Here is a 21,502-nt window from a genome sequence, read left to right as displayed (position 1 = left end):
CTCTCTAGTCTGACCATCCATCCTAGCTTCTAGCTCAGTCATTGCATCTCAAACCAGTTAGAGTTTCTGGCAGTTCACCAATCCTCTAATCTGGCTTCACTCTGCACTTAACATACCCGACAAATTCCTGCCTCATCCTTGAAAGCCCTACTTAAATGGCATCTCAGTGAAGCTTTCCAAAACTCTCCCAAGCATTGTCATGCCTTCTTTACTCATGGGTTTCCCCCCCCCTACTTAATTACATCATGTATTAACACATTGTTTTCGAATAACTGGTTGGCTTACCTGTCTCCACTATTGCACTGTAAACTTCTGGCCGTAACACAGTAGCACTTTGTATTTGCCAAGTAAATGCTTTTCAGACTCCTCCATGCATATCTATCTCCTTTAATGTTTGCTCTAATTCATAGCCTGGTTCTGACACTAAAGTTGGAAAAGAATAAAGCCAAAAGAGTAACTCCCATTTCTCAATCTAATTTTTGTTTTTGGACTATCTGGCGGCCATGTTTCCACCTAGAGTAGCAATATTCAATCTTTTTCATCTTATAATTGTTGGGTCTCTGGATATGCATATATTCATTCATCTTTAGTAGATTCTACCAGTATCCAATACCAATTTACATTCCCACCAGCATTATGAGAATCCTCATTCCATATTCTCACTAATACTTTTATCTGTTTTTTAAATCTGATGATTTGTAGCAATATCTCATTGTAGCTTTAATTTGTATTTTTCTGGTGACAAAGTTGATCACCTTTTCATGGTTTTGGGTTTTTGTTTTTGTTTTCTCATTAGGATAAGTGTCAAGTCTTTTGCTCATTTTTTCTTTGAGATGCCCTTTTTCTTACTGATTTGTAGAGTTCTTTATATAGTCTAGACTAGGGGTGTCGAACTCAATCAGAGAAGGGGCCAAAATCTAAAATCCAGCCTAAATCACGGGCTGAATGGTTTACTGAACAGTCATAAACTGTCATTGTGATGGAAATGCAGCGGAGTGCAGTGATGACAGCGCGGTGCGGGCCACATTGCAAGGCCTGGCGGGACGGATTTGGCCCGCGGGCCTTGTGTTTGACACATGTGGTCTAGACAAAAGTCATTTTCAGCATGAATCTTTTTTCAGAGATGTGTGCTACAAATATTTTCTCTAATTCTATGAGTTGTCTTTTGATCTCTCATTAGTATATTATGATGAACATAAGTTCTTAATTTTCATATATTTTGGTTTTTAATTTAATTTATATTTTACTGAATTTATTGGGGTGATACTGGTTAACTAAATATCACAGAATTCAGATGTACAATTCTACCATCCATCATCTGTACACTACATTGTGTGTTCAACATCCTAAGTCAAGTCTCTTTCCATCACCATTTATCCTCCCTATGCCCTCCTCCACCTCCCCCAGCAATCACTACTACATTGTTGTCTGTGCCCATGAATTTTCTCTCTCTCTCTTTTTCCCCCCCTCTTCTTTGGTCAATCCCTTCACCCAGCCCTGCAATTCCCATCCAATCCTCCATAGATGTCAGCCTGCTCTCTATGACTCTGTCTCTATTTTCCTTGTTAGTTCATTTTGTTCATTAGATTCTACATTGAGTGAAATTACATGGTACCTGTCTTTCTCTGTCTCATTTCACTTAGCACAATGTTCTCCAGGTCTATACATGCTGTTACAAAGGGTAAAATTTTCTTTTTGTCAGCCAACTAGTAATCCATTGTGTAAATGTATCACGGCTTTTTTATACTCTCATCTACTGATGGACACTTGCACTGTTTACAAATCTTGGCTACTGTAAATAACGCTGCAGTGAATTTAGGGGGTACATATATGGTATTCTTTCAAATTAGTGTTTTGGATTTCTTTGGTTAAATTTCCAGAAGTGGAATCACTGGGCCATATGATAGTTCCATTTTTAATTTTTGAGGTAACTTCATATTGCTTTCCACAGTGACTGCACCAGTCTGCATTCCTATCAACAGTGCACAACTTTTCTTCCCTCTCTTCCCATCGTTGCTAACATTTGTGGTGTATTGATTTATTGACGATAGCCATTTTGACAAGTGTGAGGTGATATCTCATTGTGGTTTTAATTTGTATTTATCTGATGATTAGTAACATTAAGCATCTTTTCATATGCCTTTTGGCAATCTGTATGTTTTCTTTGGAGAAGTGTCTGTTCAGGTCCTTTGTCCGGTTAGTTAATTAGACTGTTTGAGGGTTTTTTGGTGTTAAGTAAGTTCCTTATAAATTTTGGATATTAAGTCCTAATCAGATATATCAGTGAATATATTCTCTCCTTCAGTGGGTTGTCATTTCACGTTGTTGATTTTTTCCTTTGCTGTGCAAAACTTCTTAATTTGATGTAGTCCCATTTGTCTATTTTTCCTTTTGTTTTTTGCCCAAGGAGATCTATCAGAAGAAATATTGCTATAAGGAATGTCCGAGATTTTACTACCTATGTTTCTTCTAGGATTTTTATGGTTTTAAGTCTGTAGGCCATTTCGAATTTATTCTTGTGTATGGTGTCAAAAAATTGTCTAGTTTCATTTTTTTGCATTTATCCATCCAGTATTTCCAACACCCTTTATTGAATGGACTATCTTAACCCCATTGTATGTTTTTGCCTCTTTTGTTAAATATTAATTGATTATAAAGGCATGTGTTTATTTCTGGGCTCTCTATTCTGTCCCATTTATCTTTCTGTCTGTTTTTATGCCACTATCATGCTGTTTTGATTACAATGGCTTTGTAGAATAGTTTGATATCAGGGAGTATGATTCCTCCATCTTTGTTCTTTTCAGTATTGCTGGGGCTATTTGGGGTCTTTGTGTTTCCATATAAGGCTTTGGAATATTTTTTCTAGTTCTGTGAAATACACCATTGATATCTTGATAGGAATTCATTGAATTTATAGATTGCTTTGAGAAGTAAGGACACCTATCCATGAACACAGTATATGCTTCCACTTATTTGTATCTTCTCCCATTTCTTTCTTCAGTGTCTTATAATTTTCCCGAGCACAGATCTTCTACATCCTTGGTTAATTTATTCACAGGTATTTTATTCTTTTTGAAGCAATTGAAAATGGGATTGTTTTCTAATAATTCATTATTGGTGTTTGAAAATACAACTTATTTTTTAAATATTTATTTTGTATTCTACTTTACTGAATTCAGTTTTAGTAGGTTTTTGGTGGAATCTTTATGGTTCTTTATATACAATACAATATCATGTCACCTGCAAATAATGACAGTTTTACTTCTTCCTCTCTAATTTGGATGCCTTTTATTTTTCTTGTACAAAAAACAGGAGCAAATAAGATTAAAGTCCATAATAAAAGATAGCCAGCCAATGCTATGAATTCAGAAAAGAAAGTTTAGAATGTCAGCTGGGGCTTCATTGAAATAGTTGTGGCTAGTTATGACATACACGAGAAATCTCTAGTTGCAGGACCAGCTCTGCCCCCTAATTATAAAAGCAGTAGTTCAGAGTCATCAGACAGCGATGAGGACAGTAATTCTGAAGGAAACCAAGAATCTGAAGAAGATGACACTGGTCCACCTGCAAGGTCAGTCACTTTCTTAATCCAAGCTTCAAATCTGGTGTACATTGGCTGGAGCAGATAGCTAGTGAGGGGGATAGCACGTCTGCATTTATACAAATGGGAAGAAATCATTTCCTGTGGCAACTATAGCTTTTACAAAGAAATTTATGTTAGTAGTACATAGATGTGGAGATAGCTACAATTTCAATAAAATTTTTATAGAATTTGTCTTTAAGGTGTTGTCTTTAAGGCACTTTAATAAGTGCCTAAATATTCTAAATAAACCATAGGATTTATTCTTTTAAAATTACATATGCAGTGTATGAGACAGAAATAGCAGCATAAAACTTTTCTTTAAATAAGATTAAAAGCTAAAGTCATAAACTTTTTGCTCAGAAACATCTAGCAAACAGACTACTATTTGAAACTTTGTGATAGAATCTTTAACACCACGGAAAATATAGGAAATTAATATATTACTACTGTAAAAAAGAAAAGAAAAATAACCAATCTTTTAACCATTTTAGGCCAAAAATAAATTCCAGGAAAAGATTAGTAGGCGACTTAATGTGGTATTTGTGTGTGTGTGTGTGTGTTTAATTTGGCAAGATTATGTTTTTATTTCAGTATTTATACAGTTATTTGAAGTTAAAAACTAAAATTCTTGTGAAAAAAAAAATGTTTGACATATGCATAAAGTTACACTACTATGTTTCCAGGAAACAGAGGATAAATCAAGATGATGATGATGATGATGATGATGAAGGATTTTTTGGACCAGCCCTTCCTCCTGGATTTAAAAAGCAGGATGATTCTCCTCCAAGGTGATAATGCATAATATTTCAGGCCAGTCTTTTCTAAATATTTTAACTAGTGCCTGGTAGTTCATTAATGAGTTTTCTGCGATTGTTTTTTACTTACATGTTTTCTAATATTTGAAATTCATGTAATACAAATAATTATCTAAACTTTTAAATAAAAATAATTACAATCAAATTTCCTGTAATTATTTACATGATTATGACATTTTCATAGTTTATAGAACCTCCTCATCTTTTATTTGATACACAAATATTTTGTGATAGGCTGAGTGGAACATGATCCTTCTTTCTCCTTTTTGTAAACAGATAAGGTTGCACACACAGTAAGTGGTACACCTGGGGCCTAGAATCCTGGTATTTGACTCCTAACCCAGACTTTTTCATTTCACATGTATATATACATAAACACACACACACACACGTGTGTGTATCTTATATGGTGCCTGGCACAGAGTAAGCTCATAGTAAATGTTGATTCCTATTTTCTTGGAATTGCAAAATTTTGAAATGCTAAACATGAAATCGCACAACAAATTGTTTATAATTCATAATACTATTAACCAATGTAAGAGCAGGTTAAAAAGGAAAGTTGTTGGGCATATTTTATTCAGAGTTTATCATCACATTTGTCAGCTCTTTGTTTTCAGAAATAACAGGGATAGACAATATACTGTCTGTTTTTGTATGACCCCACGCTAGGAATGATCTTTAAAGGGCCATTAAAAAACAAACAAATATACAGCAGAGATTCAAATGTGGCCCTCAAGACCTAAAATTTCCTATCTGGCCTGTTATAGAAAATGTGCTGAGGATATAGTATATATATATTTTTTTAAATAAATCTTTATTGTTCAGATTATTACAAATGTGTTCCTCTCCCTCCCCTCCCAATTGCTCTCCTCAACCAGGTTCCCGCGCCACCCTCTGTCCTTTCCCCATTCCCCATTGTCCTCATCCATAGGTGCACAGTTTATGTTCAGTCTCTTCCCACATCCCCATTTCCTCTTTTCCCCAAGAATCGTCAGTTCACTCCCCTTCTATACCTCTGATTCTGTTATATTCACCAGTTAATATTGTTCATCAGGTTTTGTTTTTTTTTAAATCCCTTGGTTTTTAGATTCACTTGTTGATAGTTATGTATTTGTTGTATATATATATATATATATATATATATATATATATATATATTTAAATATATTTTATTGATTTTTCACAGATAGGAAGAGAGAGGGATAGAGTTAGAAACATCGATGAGAGAGAATCATCGATCAGCTGCCTCTTGCACACCCCCTATTGGGGATGTGCCTGCAACCAAGGTACATCCCCTCAACCTGAATCAAACCCGGGACCTTTCAGTCCACAGGCCGACACTTTATCCACTAAGCCAAACCAGTCCTGGCTGTTGTTCATAATTTTTATCTTTATCTTCTTCCTCTTCCTAAAGAACCCCTTTCAGCAATTCATATAATTCTGGTTTGGCGGTGATGAACTCTTTTAGCTTTTTTTTATTTGTGAAGCTCTTTATCTGGCCTTCGATTCTGAGTGATAGCTTTGCTGGGTAGAGTATTTTTGGCTGTAGGTTCTTGGTATTCATCACCTTGAATATTTCTTGTCATTCCCGTCTGGCCTGCATGGTTTCTGTTGAGAAATCAGCTGACAATCGTATGGGTGCTTCTTTATAGGTAACTACCTGCTTTGCTCTTGCTACTTTTAATATTCTCTCTTTGTCTTTTGCTCTTGGAATTTTAATTCTGATGTGTCTTTGTGTGGTCCTCCTTGGATTCCTTTTGTTTGGGATTCTGTGGGCTTCTTGGACTTGTAAGTCTATTTCTTTCCCCACGTGGGGGAAGTTTTCTGTCACTATTTCTTCCAGTATTCTTTCGGTATCTTGCTCTCTCTCATCTTCTGGGACCCCCCATAATTCTGATATTGGTTCGCTTGAAATTGTCCCAGAGGTTTCTTACACTATCTTCAACTTTCTGGATTCTCTTATCTTCTTGCTTCGGTGGAGGAGTTTCCTCTGGCTCTTTGTGTTCTAAATCTTTGTCTTGATTCTTGCGATCTTCCAGTCTGTTTTTAGGACTCTGTGTAATATTTTTTATTTCAGACAATGTTTTCTTCATTTCTAGTTGATCCCTTATTATTTCTAGTGCTCCCTTTTCATATCCTCATAGGTCTCATTTATTTTATCGGCCTTTTTTAGGATATTGTTGAACAACCTTATAACTGTAGTTTTGAACTCAATGTCCAATCTTTTCTTTTCCTCCATCTCCTTCCTATGTGTCCTTCCTCTTGTTTGCATTTTAGTTGTTTCCCTGATTTGATGGAATAGTTTTGTGTACTAGGTGTTCTGGTAGAGCCCAGTAGCACAGCCTTCCCGGTTACCTGTGGTGGACAGTCTTGGTGTAGCCCTTTGTGGGCTGTGTGTGCAGTCTTGTTGTTAAGCCTTGCTTATTGTTGGTATCACTGGGAAGCTTTGATCTCGAAGCCAATTGTCTGTGAGGATCAGCAGAGTCTCAGCTGGGAGGGCTTCTGTACTCCGCTTGGATGGGGTGGGGTCTCGGGGTGGCGCAGACAATCTTTGGTTTCCTGTCAGTCTAACCTTAGAAAAGTCCTGTTCGCGGTGAGTTTCGGAAGATTGGTTGCAGGCACGCACACCTCTTTGGTAAAGGTGCAGACAAGCTTTGGATTCCGGCCAGTCCCTCCTTAGAGAAAGCCAGCCTTTGGGAGAGCTTCTGTGCTCAGCTTGGATGGGGCGGAGTCTCGGGTTGGTGCAGACAAGCTTTGTTTTCCCTTCGGCTCCTCCCCAAGTCCCGCAGTAATGGCCTCTGGCTTCACACACCTCTGAGAGATCTCTGCCCGCTGCCTGACAGTCTGGCCTCTCCATGTCTATGGCCGTCTATCAGAGCAATAGGGTGATTCTGTTTTCCTCTCGAACCAGAAAGTCAGCCGAGCAGTAGCTGTCCGCCCTTTCTGTGTGCCCGGAGTAAGCCAGCGCCGTTTCGCTGGCACAGTTCTCCTCACCTTCACAGTTCCTGAGGTTCATCATGCCTTCTCTCTCCTTCTCAGATGGCAGAGCCTCCTCTCAGCTAGCCGTCCGGTGTTTCAGGGCAATGCCTCCCCTGTTTTCCAGTTCTAAATTCAAATTTGTTGTGGTAGGCTGCATTCGGGTGTCTACCCTATGCCGCCATCTTGGTTTCTCCTAATATTTCTTTTAGGAAAATAAATTATTAAATGTATAGCAGTATCTTTTTTGAGAATTATATTTTGACAATAATAAAATACATGTGTAAAATAAATAGGTGGTAGCATATAATGTAGGCAAACCTTTTATACAGCCATAACATGTCATGATTATATTCTTTTACTATATTTTAAGATTTCATGTACCAGTAATTTTATCTTTACAAATTCCCTAAGGCCAGAGAATTAAGCTTTAATTGCATTTGTAAATATGCTAATAATTGTACTCAGAAAAAAATCCATGAAGTACTTCTTATGATAACTAATTTGATCTTTCTAACAGTACCAAATTTCCCTGTTTTTTTATATACAAAATTGATTTGGCTCAAAAAGGTTTTATGAACCAAGAAGAGTGGTTATGAAATGGCTAGGATCAGAAACCGGACCTGATTTTCAGAACTGTTTTTCCTCTGCCAGGAGGCTGTCGGGAGGCTCTAACTGAGCTCCGTGCAATCTGGAAAATTCAGCTTAGGGCTTCATTCCCACCTTGCATGGTAATAATGGCTCAGTGACATCTCTGGAAAAAGACATTGGTATGAAAGAAAGGATAAAGAAACTTGAAAGTATGAACAAGAGTAGAAAATATCTTTTCTTTTTTCTCTATACAAAGTAAAGTTTTCTCTTTTTAAGACCCAGAATTTAGGCAGTTATCTCTACTGGACTGATAGCAGTTCTCTCAATATGGCAATAGGGCAGTTTAAAAGAAAATGAACTTTTCATTAAGTAGTTCAGGGTTCAGACTCCAGCTCTGCCACTTATTAGTGTGTGTTGCCCTTGAGCATTATTTTGCTCACCTAGAAAATGGAGTGACTTACATCTGGCAAGGTTATTTTATGGAAACAAAGTTACGCTGGTTGGCATGTGGTTAGCACAGTAACTTTTCCTTTTTTTCAAATACATTCTTTTCTATACACTTCCACATCATTTTCAGATTAATGAAGACAAGGCTTAGATTTTTTATACGTGTATCCTAAGTTACTAACATCTGCTGTGTGCATGTGCTGTACATGTCTTTCAAGTTCAATTTATAGTTTAGAAGTTTGGACTATAATTATAATACCCCTAACGTATTTTTCAGTGGACAGTGAATATTGAAACTGAAAACCAAGGCACCAAATAGAAAAAACATCTTCGTTGGCTTTAGTCCATAATAACAACTCTTTTTAATCACCATTTTTATTTAAAACTAGAGGCCTGGTGCACCAGTGGGGTCCCTCAGCCTGGCCCATGGGGATCATGCTGAAACTGGCTCTCCCACATCCCCTGAGGGGTCCTGGGTTGCAAGGGGCATGTCTCAAGTGATGCACCCTAGAGGAATCAGGCTCCCTCCTTTCTGGTTCCAGGTGCATCATCTGAGAACTGAGAACCGCTGCTGGCCAGTGACTGTAGCTTGGCAGTTCCTGCATTGAGCATGTACCCCCTTCTGGTCAATGCACATCATAGTTACCGGCTAATCAGCTGGTTGGCCAGTCGGCCAGTCACTTAGGCTATTATATATCTACTAGTGACCTGATACATGAAATTCATTCACGGGAGGGGGTGTCTCTCAGCCCAGCCTGCACCCTCTCCAATCGGGGACCCCTTGGGGGACATCCCACTCATAATCCAGCACCACTGGCTCCTAACTGCTCACCTGCCTGCCTGCTGATCACCTCTAACCACTCTACCTGCCAGCCTGCTCGCCCCCAACTACCACCTGCCCCCGCCAGCCTGATCACTCCAAACTGCCCTCCACTCCTGGCCTGATCACCCCTAACCACCTCTGCCTTGGTCCCACCACCATGGCTTTGTCCGGAAGATCTCCCAATCTAATTAGCATATTAGTTTTTTATTAGTATAGATATAGTTCTTTTTATTTATTTAGAAATATATTTTATTGATTTTTTACAGAGAGGAAGAGAGAGGGATAGAGAGTTAGAAACATCGATGAGAGAGAATCATCGATCAGCTTCCTCTTGCACACCTCATACTAGGGATGTGCCCACAACCAAGGTACATGCCCTTGAATAGAACCTGGGACCTTTCAGTCCGCAGGCTGACGCTCTATCCACTGAGCCAAACCGGTTTAGGCTAGAGATAGAGAACTATCTCTGCCATAAAGATTAAGAATTACAGGTTCAGTATCTAACCATTGACTAACAAATAGAAATAAAAATGCAGCTGAAACCAGTTTGGCTCAGTGGATAGAGCTTCAGTCTGCGGACTGAGGGGTCCTGGGTTCGATTCCGGTCAAGGGTATGTACCTTGGTTGTGGGCACATCCCCGGTGCAGGAGGCAGCTGGTCGATGTTTCTGGCTTTCTGTCCCTGTCCCTTCCTCTCTGTAAAAAAATCAATAAAATATATTTTTTTAAAAATAAAAATGCAAAAATTAGATTTTAAAAATATTAAGTGGAAAAATACTAAATTATAAATAAAAATAATATGTTAAGTAAAATTCTCATCCACATTTTTTATTTTCTGACTTTTTATCATTTTTGTGAATTTTATTCTGAAAACTGCTTTTTAAAGTTACAGGAAAATGATAAAGGTACATTTTATATTTCAGGCCCATAATAGGTCCTGCATTACCACCTGGTTTTATTAAATCTGCACAGAAAAGTGACAAAGGCAGAGATGATCCAGGGCACCAAGTACCATCATATTTCAACTCTAAGGTATGGAAAATTTTTGCTTAAAGGATAAGTTGTAACAAACTCAGGACTTTACATAATTTTTAAATAATAGTAATGACTACAGGTTTTTGACTCAAATGTGATGTAATTGAGGATTAATTGAGGATTATAGCATAGGTAGATAAATCAATTATAAGACCTAAGATTCTATTAGAAAAATAATATATAATGTTGGAAGGGTATTACCTTTTTATGATAATTCTTAAAAGGAAGCTTCAGAGTGCTAGAAGATAGAACATGATGAAAAATGTAAAGAATTAATGTGGTCTAACCCAGAGCAGAGAAAGCTCAGGAATTTTTAAACAATGATCTTTACCTTGGAATTAACTCTCTCTTACCTAGCTCAGTTATTTGTATATAGCACTGGCAGATAACTAATTTTATGAAACGATATTTCAAGTGATTTTGGAGTCAAGTGTGAAGGCTATTTTCTTGTTGAAAGCCATATCTTCAACAATAGATGAGATTTGTACAGTGTTTTATAACTTTAAGGCATGTTACTCATATGGATATTATTTTTATCTTCTCTACATTGTTATGAAATATGTATGATCATATCTTACAGATGCTAGAAACCAGAAAAATTGGCTAGTATAGACAAGATTGCACAGTTTGTACTTATTAAAGCCGCAGTGCTTATGCCTTTAAATCACCTGTTCACTCTGCTATTCTGTGTGGCTTCCTGTATGTCTATCTTTATTGAGTATTCAACAGTTACACTGAGGTTGTTACTTAAGGGAATACTATGCAGTGGTTAAGATCATGAACTTCATAATCATTTATGCATTCTTTCAACAATATTATAGAGCTTCTACAGTGTGTCAAGCATGTAGTCACAGAAATTAATCTGTCAACAAATTATTTTGTTCCTAACTACAAAGATATTCAGAATCCAGCCACTTCCAAATTTGAACCACCCTGGTCCAAATCAACACCATATTTCACCTCTTTTATTTGTTTTCATGTTTAGCCCTTATTCCTCAATTATCTCTTCTCAACACAGCAGCTAGAGTTGCCTGGATGAAACAAAGTCAGATCATGTCACACACTCAGGACTATAAATTATTCTTCCTCTGCAGAAAGCCAAAGTCCTTACAGGGCCCTTTACAATCTGGCCTCCGTTAGCTCCGTGATTTTCTCTCTATTTTGATCTGACCACACTGGGCTTCTTGCCATACCTTCTCAAAATAAACAAGTAGATGTCTACCCCTGAGCCTTTATACCTGCTAAGTCTCTCCAAATTGGTCTTCCCTAGATATCTGTGTCTTGCCTCAATTTTTTGCTGGACTGTCTCCTAAAAGAGGTTATTTCTGACCTCCCAATTTAAAATTGCTAACTCCTTTTCCCTTCTATCCCCTTCCCTCCTTTAATTTTCTCCATAGCATGTATAACTACCTAAGATGCCATTTACTTTACTGCTTTTTTTGTTTGTTTGTTTATTATTAACTTCTCCCTGTGAGAATGTGAGTCCATTGAGGACAGAGATTTTGTCTTATCTCCAGTAGACATTCAAAGTATTTGCTGAATGAATAAGTCAGACACAGTCCCTGCCCTCATTGCTTAGTGTAGTGGGAATATATACAGTAAACAAATACTGCCCAATATGAGTGATTCAAAAGGTGAGACAAAATATAGTGAGACCATGACAGGGAAATCTAATCTGAAGAAATGAGGAAGACTTTTCCGTGGGAATATGTCTAAACTGAAGATTGATGAGTAGGAAATAGCTTAGCAAAAAGGGCAGGAAAGATTGGTCCAGAGAGTACCGCTAACTTATTTGAAGGCAAAAAAAAAAAAAAAGTATGGAGAGGGAGAAAGGGTTTTAAAAAATTTAGTACTGGGGAAAACCAAGAAGGGGCCTGGTGGGGGTTAATGGAGAGAAAGGGGAACATATGTAATACTTTCAACAATAAAGAATTATTAAAAACAATTAGTATGGTTAGACTGGAGAGAATGAGGAAAGAGTTAAGGGAGAGAGGTAGGCCAGAGCTGTGAATTCTGGCTCAGCTTAGTTTTCTTTTCTTTCTTTTTTTTTTAAAACATATTTCATTGATTTTTCACAGAAAGGAAGGGAGAGAGATAGAGAGCTAGAAACGTCGATGAGAGAGAAACATCGACCAGCTGCCTCTTGCACACCCCCCATCAGGGATGTGCCCGCAACCAATGTACATGCCCTTGACCGGAATCGAACCTGGGACCTTTCAGTCCGAAGACCGATGCTCTACCACTGAGCCAAATCGGGTTCGGCTCAGCTTAGTTTTTTTATTGGTAGCATACAGGTTGTTATCTTCTAGAGTTGTTGTAAGGATAAATTAGAACAGTGGATAATTTGTAATAATAATAATAATAATATTACTGTTAATATTATTACCACTTCCACTGCTTATGCCATGGGAGTAACTTGGAAGAATTTACACTGAGTATAGGAATCCTTTCTAACAAGGTGGTTAAATATAGGAATAAGTTGTCAGAGATAGGACTTCTAGCAATATGGAAGACTGAGCTCTCACAGGTTCAGGCTAGGCTTTCCCAGCCACATCACGGAGTGCTGTGGGGAAATAAGATTGCAACAAAATTAATACACTGCTAAGCTTAAAGAAAGGGAAAGCTACAAATGCTATTGACATTGAGAGAATTCAAACAGCATTTAAACACGCTTACTCAGCAGAGGGCCACAATAGTTTTAGGGATTACACCATAGCATACCTGTTCAAGATTCTCTTGGTTCTGAATTCTTTGCATTGGAATTTCCCTCCTGTTTTCATATTTCCTCAAAGAGAGGCTTTTCTTAGACTCATTCATAACATATACCCCCAAATTAAGGCATACATAATAATAATAATGGTTAACATTTGTTGAGCCCTTGCCATAAACCAGATACTGCAAAGTACAATATAAACTCATATTTGCATAATTTACTTAATTTGCTTATCATGTAAACTTAAGTTAATCCGAAAAACAATCCTGGGGGATAGTGTGTCAGCTAGAATGCTTTTAGCTGCTAATAACAGAAAATTCAACTCAAAATGGAATTGTCTTAATTTATGTAGTTAGCAAATGGCTTTTTATAATTTCCAGATTAGTATATAATCTGTGTTCTCAAAATAAGGAAAATGAGTTTCATACATAATAAGAGGTCTAGGGGTAGGGTCATTCCAGGGTTTGTTAATTCAACAGCTTAATGAGATCATTATTTTTTTCCATACTCTCTATCATCTACAGTTAACTCCCATTAGGCTGACCCCTTATATATCAAGAAGCCTGCCAGAGTACTAAGATTCACCTGCAGATGGCAACATCCATTCAGAGAAGGGGAATGGCCCTGTCCTATATCCCTTTTTAATTTTATTTTGTTGTTAATCCTCATCCAAGGATATTTTTTCCACTGGTTTTTAGAGAGAATGTAAGGGAAGGAGAGAGATAGAGGTGGGGAGGAGGAAGGGTAGGAAAGAAGGGAGGGAGAGAGGGAGGGAGGGAGGGAGGGAGGGAGGGAGAGAGAGAGAGAGAGAGAGAGAGAGAGAGAGAGAAACATCGAGGTAGGAGAGACATATTGATTGGTTGCCTCCTGCACTGGGGATGGAGCCTTCAAACGACCTATGTGCCCTTGACCAGGAATTGTACCCAAGGCCCTTCAGTACTGGGGAGGGAAGCCTTCGAAGGCTTCCCGTAGACCATTTCTCACATTTCTTTAGTCAAATGGTCAAGAGAAACAAAACCAAAGTGTTTGGCCTAGAATTACCAGCATTTTCCCTCAGGAATTAGAGAAGATCCCAGTTTCCTGAGAAGAGCATGGCTTCAAAGAGGATGAACAAAACCACCGTTCTCTTAGCAACAGAGTAGTTATTAGTTGAAGCTGTTATAATCCCCATCAGAAGGACAAAATTGGGGCCTAGAAATGTCAAATTACAGGCCTAAGGTCATAGGCAAATTGAGCCCCTGAAACTTGGTCTGCCTAATTCTACAGCACAAAATATAAACCAGTAAGGTACATATTTTCTATTGTATTTCTGAATAAGATAACTCACCTTTTTTGTTTTTTAAAAATTAACCCATCCAAAATATCAAAATGACTTAAAACCTAGATTGGATATGGGTTTATGATTCTGGCTTCTCATTTTCAGTTTAATGTGTTGAACAATGTATTATTTGCTTTTTTGTTTTGTTGTTTCTATGTAATTACATCAATTAAATTTTAAGTAATTTGGGATCATATTCTATAACCTCTTGGTTTAAAGATAATGTCTTATTTCAAAAGGAAACGGATAGCAGTGAAGATGAGGACATTGTTGGACCAATGCCTGCAAAAGGACCACTTAACTATAGTGTAACAGCAGAGTTTGATAAAAGAGCCCAGAGAATGAAAGAAAAACTGACCAAAGGAGATGATGTAAGTTTGAAATATACTCTATTCTGAAAAACAGGCAAATTAAAAATCTAAATTTTAAAAATAGACATTAAAAATACATATACAGGGTTGGGCAAAAGTACAATAGATTTACAGTGGTGAGTATGCAAAACATGGTTCATTCTTTTTTTGTTACTTCTCACTCAAGAATATGTTTACTGATATTTAGAGAGAGAGAAAAAAATTGATGTGAGAGAAACATCGATCTGTTGCCTCCCCAATTGGGAATTGAACCCACCCCTTTCATTGCACAGGATAATGCTTCAACCAGTTAAGCCATCCAGCCAGGGCTAGTTTATTCTTCTGTTGTTGTTGTTGTTGTTGTTGTTATTGTTGTTATTGTTGTTTTTGTTGTTAATCCTCACCTGAGGATATTTTTTTCTATTGATTTCTGGAGAGTGGAAGAGAAGGAGGGAGAGAGAGATAGAGACACACACACAGAGAGAGAAACATAAATGTGAAAGAGACACATCAATTGGTTGCCTCCTATAAGCACCCCAACCAGGGCCAGGAATCAAACCTGCAACCCAGGTACATGCTCTTGACTGGGAATTGAACCGGCAACCTTCAGGTAATGGACCAATGCTCTAATCATTCAATACACCAGTCAGGGTTTGTATTATTATTTATTATATTATTTTCCATACAAAAAACTGTCCCTCTACTTTTGTCCCACCGTGTATATCTAACAAGTATGTATGTAAAGAAAATTTAGGAGCTGGGTAATCCAAAACTATAAAAGGAAAAGACTGGCAAATTTGCCTCCTGAAACAGTTGAGTATGGAAAAAGATAACAAAGTCAATAAATTAGATTTTAAAAATTTGTAAAATAATGATAAAAACATCAGTTCCTTTTGTTTTTCTTAAAGGATGCATCTAAACCAATTACAAGGGAGTCTTGGATGACTGAGCTTCCTCCGGAATTGAAAGACTTTGGTCTTGGGCCCAGAACTTTTAAGAGAAGAACCGATGTCAAATCTGGAGATCGATCAGTGTGGACAGATACTCCAGCTGACAGAGAAAGGAAAGCCAAGGTGAAAGTGGTTGTTCATGTATTTCTGTCCATGTTGACTATTTTAAAAAGTAGTAAGGCAGAATTATTTAACCATACTATTTCTTTTATATATATATTTATTGATTTTTTTACAGAGAGGAAGGAGAGGGATAGAGAGTTAGAAACATCGATGAGAGTGAAACATCAATCAGCTGCCTCCTGCACACCTCCTACTAGGGATGTGCCTGCAACCAAGGTACATGCCCTCGACCAGAATCAAACCTGGGACCCTTGAGTCCGCAGGCCAGCGCTCCATCCACTGAGCCAAATGGGTTATTTGAAAATTATGATTCGAAGGGGAAATACAGATTTCCCCTTGAAGGAAAGTTGGAAGGAAGGAAAGTGACACCATTTGCTTACCATTTCCCAATAAATTGTATCATTTAAATCTCTAGAAAACTCTGAGACATGGGTTTATTGACTTAATTTTATAGGAGAAACTAACCTTTATGAGGTCAGTGTTTCTGGAATTACAGTGCTGGTAAGTGATGAATATAATTCCATTCTAGACTTTTCTACCTCCAAGTTCTTAGAGTATGAAACTCCAAAATTGGTCCTACAGCATCAAACTATTTCCATTACAAGGTATCTTTGAAAATATCTTGGGGGGGTGGGGGAAAGCAAAGCCACAGACTAACCTAGATAAATGATGCATAAAGACTCTTGTTACTATCAAGATAGGCAAGAAGCACTTGCATTAATAGTGCTAAATACAACAAAATAAACAGAAAAAACCAAGCTCATGGGTCTAGAGAACAGATTGGTGGTTGCTTGAGGTAGGGGGCAGACAAATGAGTGAAGGGGTCAAAGGTACTGATTTCCAGTTATAAAACGAGTCAGTTCTTGAGAAGTAAGGTACAGCGTGGTGACTATAGATAATAATTCTCCGCTGCGTATTTGAAAGTAGTTGGGAGACTGGATCTTGAAAATTCTCATCACAAGGGGGAAAAAATTTGTAACTGTATAGTGAGGGATGTTAACTAGATTTATTGTGGAGATTATTTTGCAATATATACAAATATCGAATCATTACATTATATACCTGAAACTAATATAATGTTATGTCAATCATACCTAATAAAAAAGAAGCACTTTTATCAATACATTAAACAATTTACAAAATATATACCCAAAGAAGTATGCATAAAATACATCATTATCTTACATTTTTCTTTTCTTAAACCTTTTTTATGAAATACTCCATTATAAATTAGGAGTTGAACCAACATCCTCCTTAAATTTACTCCATCCAAAGTTTTTAATTCCCTTAAACTATTCCATTCAAATCTTAAATATTATACTAATTAGCACTTTATGATTATAGCTTTATCAGTTCTGACTTAAACAGTTGCACATTTAGTTCATTCCCCTCACTTTGTTTATCTTGTTCATTAGTACTTAGACTTATGAGGATTCCTATTTTCATTCTGTAACTATAAATTGTGTTATAGTGTAATTATAAATTGGTTGTGAAATAATGTTATTTTTAAAATGTGGATAATATGTTGAAATCTCAACATTTTCGCACCCTACCCTGAGTATGTGGCAGCACCATAAGTTCTTTGTTTGCCCTCAGATTAAAGGGTATCTGAGAGCTGTAGTAGAAAGGTCAGGTGCACCAACATAAATGGGGGCAGAAGAGGCAGCAAAAGATGTGGTGTAGACATTAGTGACACCTTTGAATGACGGGTCCTGGAAGGCCCATCTGATGTTTCTTACCTGGTCTCATAAAAATAATGTTGGTGTTTTTCTAATTTAGCCTTTATGATTGTTTCCAAAATACAATTAACTCCCTTGCTTACATGGACTTTTTACTTGTGCTTACATTTATTTATGCACTCTTCTGTCCTTTTGTTCCTCATTGTAGATTAATGGTTGTCTAGCCTACAGCCAGATATGCAGGGCGTGTTCAGAGGAAAATATCACAGGAAAATGGAGTCTAAAAACTAGGCAATACAACCTGAACATAAGTGATTGTAGGCCTAATGACTTGAGTTGTTTAGATCTGGTTATTCTTTTCAGGCTGAAGATGTATTGTTCTGTGTTTACAATGGACTACGAAAGGAATATAATACCCTTTAAACTTTATGTATTATAAAGTATAGCAGATAGTACCACAGAATTATATGTATTTGTGGAACAAACTATATATGATCACAGAGCTATTTGTTTTCTGATTTTTTTTTTAAAAAAAGAAGGATCTCTTTTATATATATATATATATATATATATATATATATATATATATATATATATATATATATGTTTTATTGACTTTTTACAGAGAGGAAGGGAGAAGGATAGAGAGTTAGAAACATCGATCAGCTGCCTCCTGCACACCCCCCACTGGGGATGTGCCTGCAACCAAGGTACATGCCCTTGACCAGAATCAAACCTGGGACCTTTCAGTCTGCAGGCCGACGCTCTATCCACTGAACCAAACCGGTTTCGGCTGATATTTTTGATTTTGTGTAAAGTTCATGACCAATTTTTTATTTTTGTAACAGATATTAGTCCTTTCTTTTTTTTTAACTTCCTTTTTATTAGGTCCTCTTTACTTCATCTTACTTTTTTCTATTTTATTCTGAAGCATACATCTCCCATATCACATTCACTTAACTGACATTACCTAAAAGAAGTAAAATTGCTCTTTAGGAAGAAGTGGAAGGGTGATGCATAAGTTAATTAAATAAGATCTGTTATATTATCACCTCCCAGTCTTGACTATATCTATGAACTCTTAAATGGGCACGTTTTTATATCCATCTATCATAACATCACGTTTTTCTGAATATTTATAATTAGAAATATATGTTTTCTTGGAAATGTTTTATGGAAAAGTAAGAATTGAACTATTTCTGTGTTTTTAACATACTTCATTAAATAAAATGTTGTTTTAGTCCATTAGTAAGATAAATATTGTATAAGAGTCTCATTGGTTTTCTTAAGCAAATAGCTATAGCATGAAAGTATGCTTTGAAAAGATGGTTTTTAATTGTTTTTTTTCCTAACTAAAATTTGTTGGAAATTTATCTAAGTACAAACTTTGTTTTTGTGTGTGTGCTATGATAAATGGTTGTTCTTTTTCTTAATTTTGAATTCCAGTTGTTCATTGCTGTATATTGACCTTGTGTTCTACAGCTTTGCTGTACTTGCTTATTAATTCCAGGAGTTTTTCGGTTGATTGCTTGGGGTTCTCTACCTAGATGATGGGTCATCTGTTCATCTGTGGATATAGTTTTATTTTTATTTTCCAGTCTGTACACCTCTTTTTTTTTTTTTCCTTTGTTTCCTCAAGAGTAATTTTCCAAGTTTTGAAAATATAATACAGGATTTCTTTTTAAGCCTTATTTTATCTTTTACATTTCATCATTGTCAGACTCATGTGTGAGTTCAGGAAACAGGTGATTCTTCCAGTTAGTTGATAGAGTTGTGGTATGTTTTGTTTGTTTGTTTGTTTGTTTTTTCTTATTTTTAGGAAAATCTTAGAATACTAACAGACCTCTTAGTATTCTAAGAGTATATTAACATTTCTAATGGAAAGAGGTTCAACAAGCCTGACTTAGTTTAGGCTCTAATTATTCAATCTGAGTAAAAATAGTAATATTTCTTTTTTACTTTCTCTTAATTATTATATATGGTTCAGTAATGTGTAATCTGTGTTCATTCCTCAGGAGACAAAAGAAGCGAAGAAGTCATTCAATAAGAAGGATGAAGAACATATATTGTCAGGAAGGGAAAAGAGATTGGCTGAGCAGGTGTCTTCATACAATGTAAGTCAGAAAAAATATATAACCTTTAACTTTTTTCTATATTTTAATGCTCCTCATTTTTTCTTTTGCTTGTTTCTTTTTCTTTTACATGTCTAAACTCTGTTGTATATATATTTATGTAAAATCTTTATAATAAAAGGCTAATGTGCAAATTGTCCCCTCCACCAGGAGTTCAACCAGCAGGCAGGCTGGCCAACCACCCATGTCTCCTGCCCCTGGCCAGCAAAAGATGTGGCTGAACCCCACCCACCCATGCACAAATGCATGCACTGAGCCTCTAATGTATACACACACACACACACACACACACACACACACACACACTCTGAGTGGCCAGATTATTATGTTCAGAGATCATAATAATCTGGCCACTCAGTGTAAGAAATTTAATTCCTAGAGATCAGTAGTATGTTATCTTAGGAAGTAAGAGCCCTACTAACTCCTAGAGAACCTCAATTCATATATTTTTTTTAATTATAAGCAGATTTGGAATGTTTTATGCAAAGATTTAAATATGGAAGAAAAATGTTTTTAAATTTGGTTCAATCTAAATTTGTAAACTGAATGGTCAGGATTCATTTGGCATATCATCATTTTGTTACATTCTCTTACTCGAGAGAAGAAAGAAAAATGGTGTTCGAGCTCAAAGAATAAATGTCATTCACTTAGCCCATTGGTCCTGAAAGGTGTTCAGGAAAATTACCTTCTGTTTCTAAGATATTAGTTAACAATAAGTCCCATAAACATTAAAAATATAATGAGAATGATTTATTGGACATATGTAGACAGTGAAGCACATGAAACTTTTTTAGAAACTGACCAATAACTCAACTGCCAGGGAACATTTATGAAAACTGATGAGCTCAAAAGTCATTGTCTCAACAAAATTGAAAGTCACAATCATTCAAGCCAACTTCTCTGACCACACAGAATTTAAGTTAAAATTCAAATAATTTTAAAGTCTTATACAACAAGAACTTAAAAAAAAATCAAAATTTAAACTTTGCATCAAAGAAGACATGATTCGTGGAATTTAGAAAATACCTAAATCTGAATGATACAAAAATACAAATATATGGGATGCAATATAAAGTGGTACTTTTGGCCAAGATTTTAGCCATATTGAGTTATGTTAGAAAAGAAGAATAGTTGAAAAAGCTGTGCCTTTTTCCAAATGGGCATTTTTATAAAACTAAGCATATACCTACCCTTTGATCCTGCAACTCCATCCTGGCCATTTATCTAAGACAGATGAAAACATGTCCACATGAAGACTTGAACATGCTTTAATTCATAGTAGCTTCAAGAAAAGACTTACACAGAATATTCACAGACATGTTAGTCATAATAGCTAAATTTGTGAGTAGCCCAGGTGCCCATCAAAGAGAAAGAAAAACCAAACTATATATAATGGAGTACTACAAAAAAAGAAACAAATTATAAATAAATGTGACAGTGTGGTTAAATCTCAAAGTCCTAGTGCTTGGTGAAAAATGACTTCCTACACAAGTTCGTATTCAATGACTCCATTTATGTGAAGCTCTACAATAAGCAAAATGAATCTATGATGGAAAAAAATCACAATAGTGGTTGTTGGAATGGAAATGTGTGACTGAGTATAAAGGAGCATATGGAGCTTTCTGGTGTGATGGAATTGTTTCAGATCTTGATAGGAATTTAAATTCTAAAACTTAGTAAATATAATGTAAGATTTGTGCATTTCATTGTATATAAACTTACCTTAAAAGAAAAGCTTGTAAACAAATATTGAACTCTAGCTAATGAAATGGGTGTTGAAGTACTTAGGGTACATGTAGTGATATGTACAATTGACTTTAAAATGCATCAGAAAATTAGGGTTTTAATTTCATACTGAAATTGTGCTTACTTTTGAGATGTGCTGTTCAAAATGGTAATAGTCTTAAAACTAAACCACCTTATAATTCTTAGTTTTGCACTATTTAAAATATTACCAGTAAACAGACA

The 21,502-nt window shown here is 36.3% G+C and overlaps 1 protein-coding gene across 7 annotated transcripts in view; it reads left to right on the top strand.

Moving 5' to 3' along the window:
* GPALPP1 (GPALPP motifs containing 1) overlaps nt 1-21,502 on the top strand; it is a 31,945-nt gene that overhangs the window by 306 nt on the left and 10,137 nt on the right. For 5 of the 7 annotated variants that reach the window (XM_036456199.2, XM_036456200.2, XM_036456203.2 and 2 more), the window contains exons 2-7: nt 3,448-3,571; nt 4,267-4,371; nt 10,158-10,266; nt 14,540-14,671; nt 15,559-15,723; nt 19,418-19,516. In XM_036456199.2, the coding sequence (XP_036312092.1) occupies nt 3,448-3,571; nt 4,267-4,371; nt 10,158-10,266; nt 14,540-14,671; nt 15,559-15,723; nt 19,418-19,516 (734 nt within the window). The remainder of the gene's footprint in view (nt 1-3,447; nt 3,572-4,266; nt 4,372-10,157; nt 10,267-14,539; nt 14,672-15,558; nt 15,724-19,417; nt 19,517-21,502) is intronic. The other 2 variants (XM_045588668.1, XM_045588669.1) reach the window with 2 other exon arrangements.

This window comes from Pipistrellus kuhlii, unplaced genomic scaffold (assembly GCF_014108245.1).
Source record: "Pipistrellus kuhlii isolate mPipKuh1 unplaced genomic scaffold, mPipKuh1.p scaffold_m20_p_3, whole genome shotgun sequence".
In the NCBI taxonomy this organism is placed as follows: Eukaryota; Metazoa; Chordata; class Mammalia; order Chiroptera; family Vespertilionidae; genus Pipistrellus; species Pipistrellus kuhlii.
This window is presented reverse-complemented; position numbering and strand designations above follow the sequence as displayed.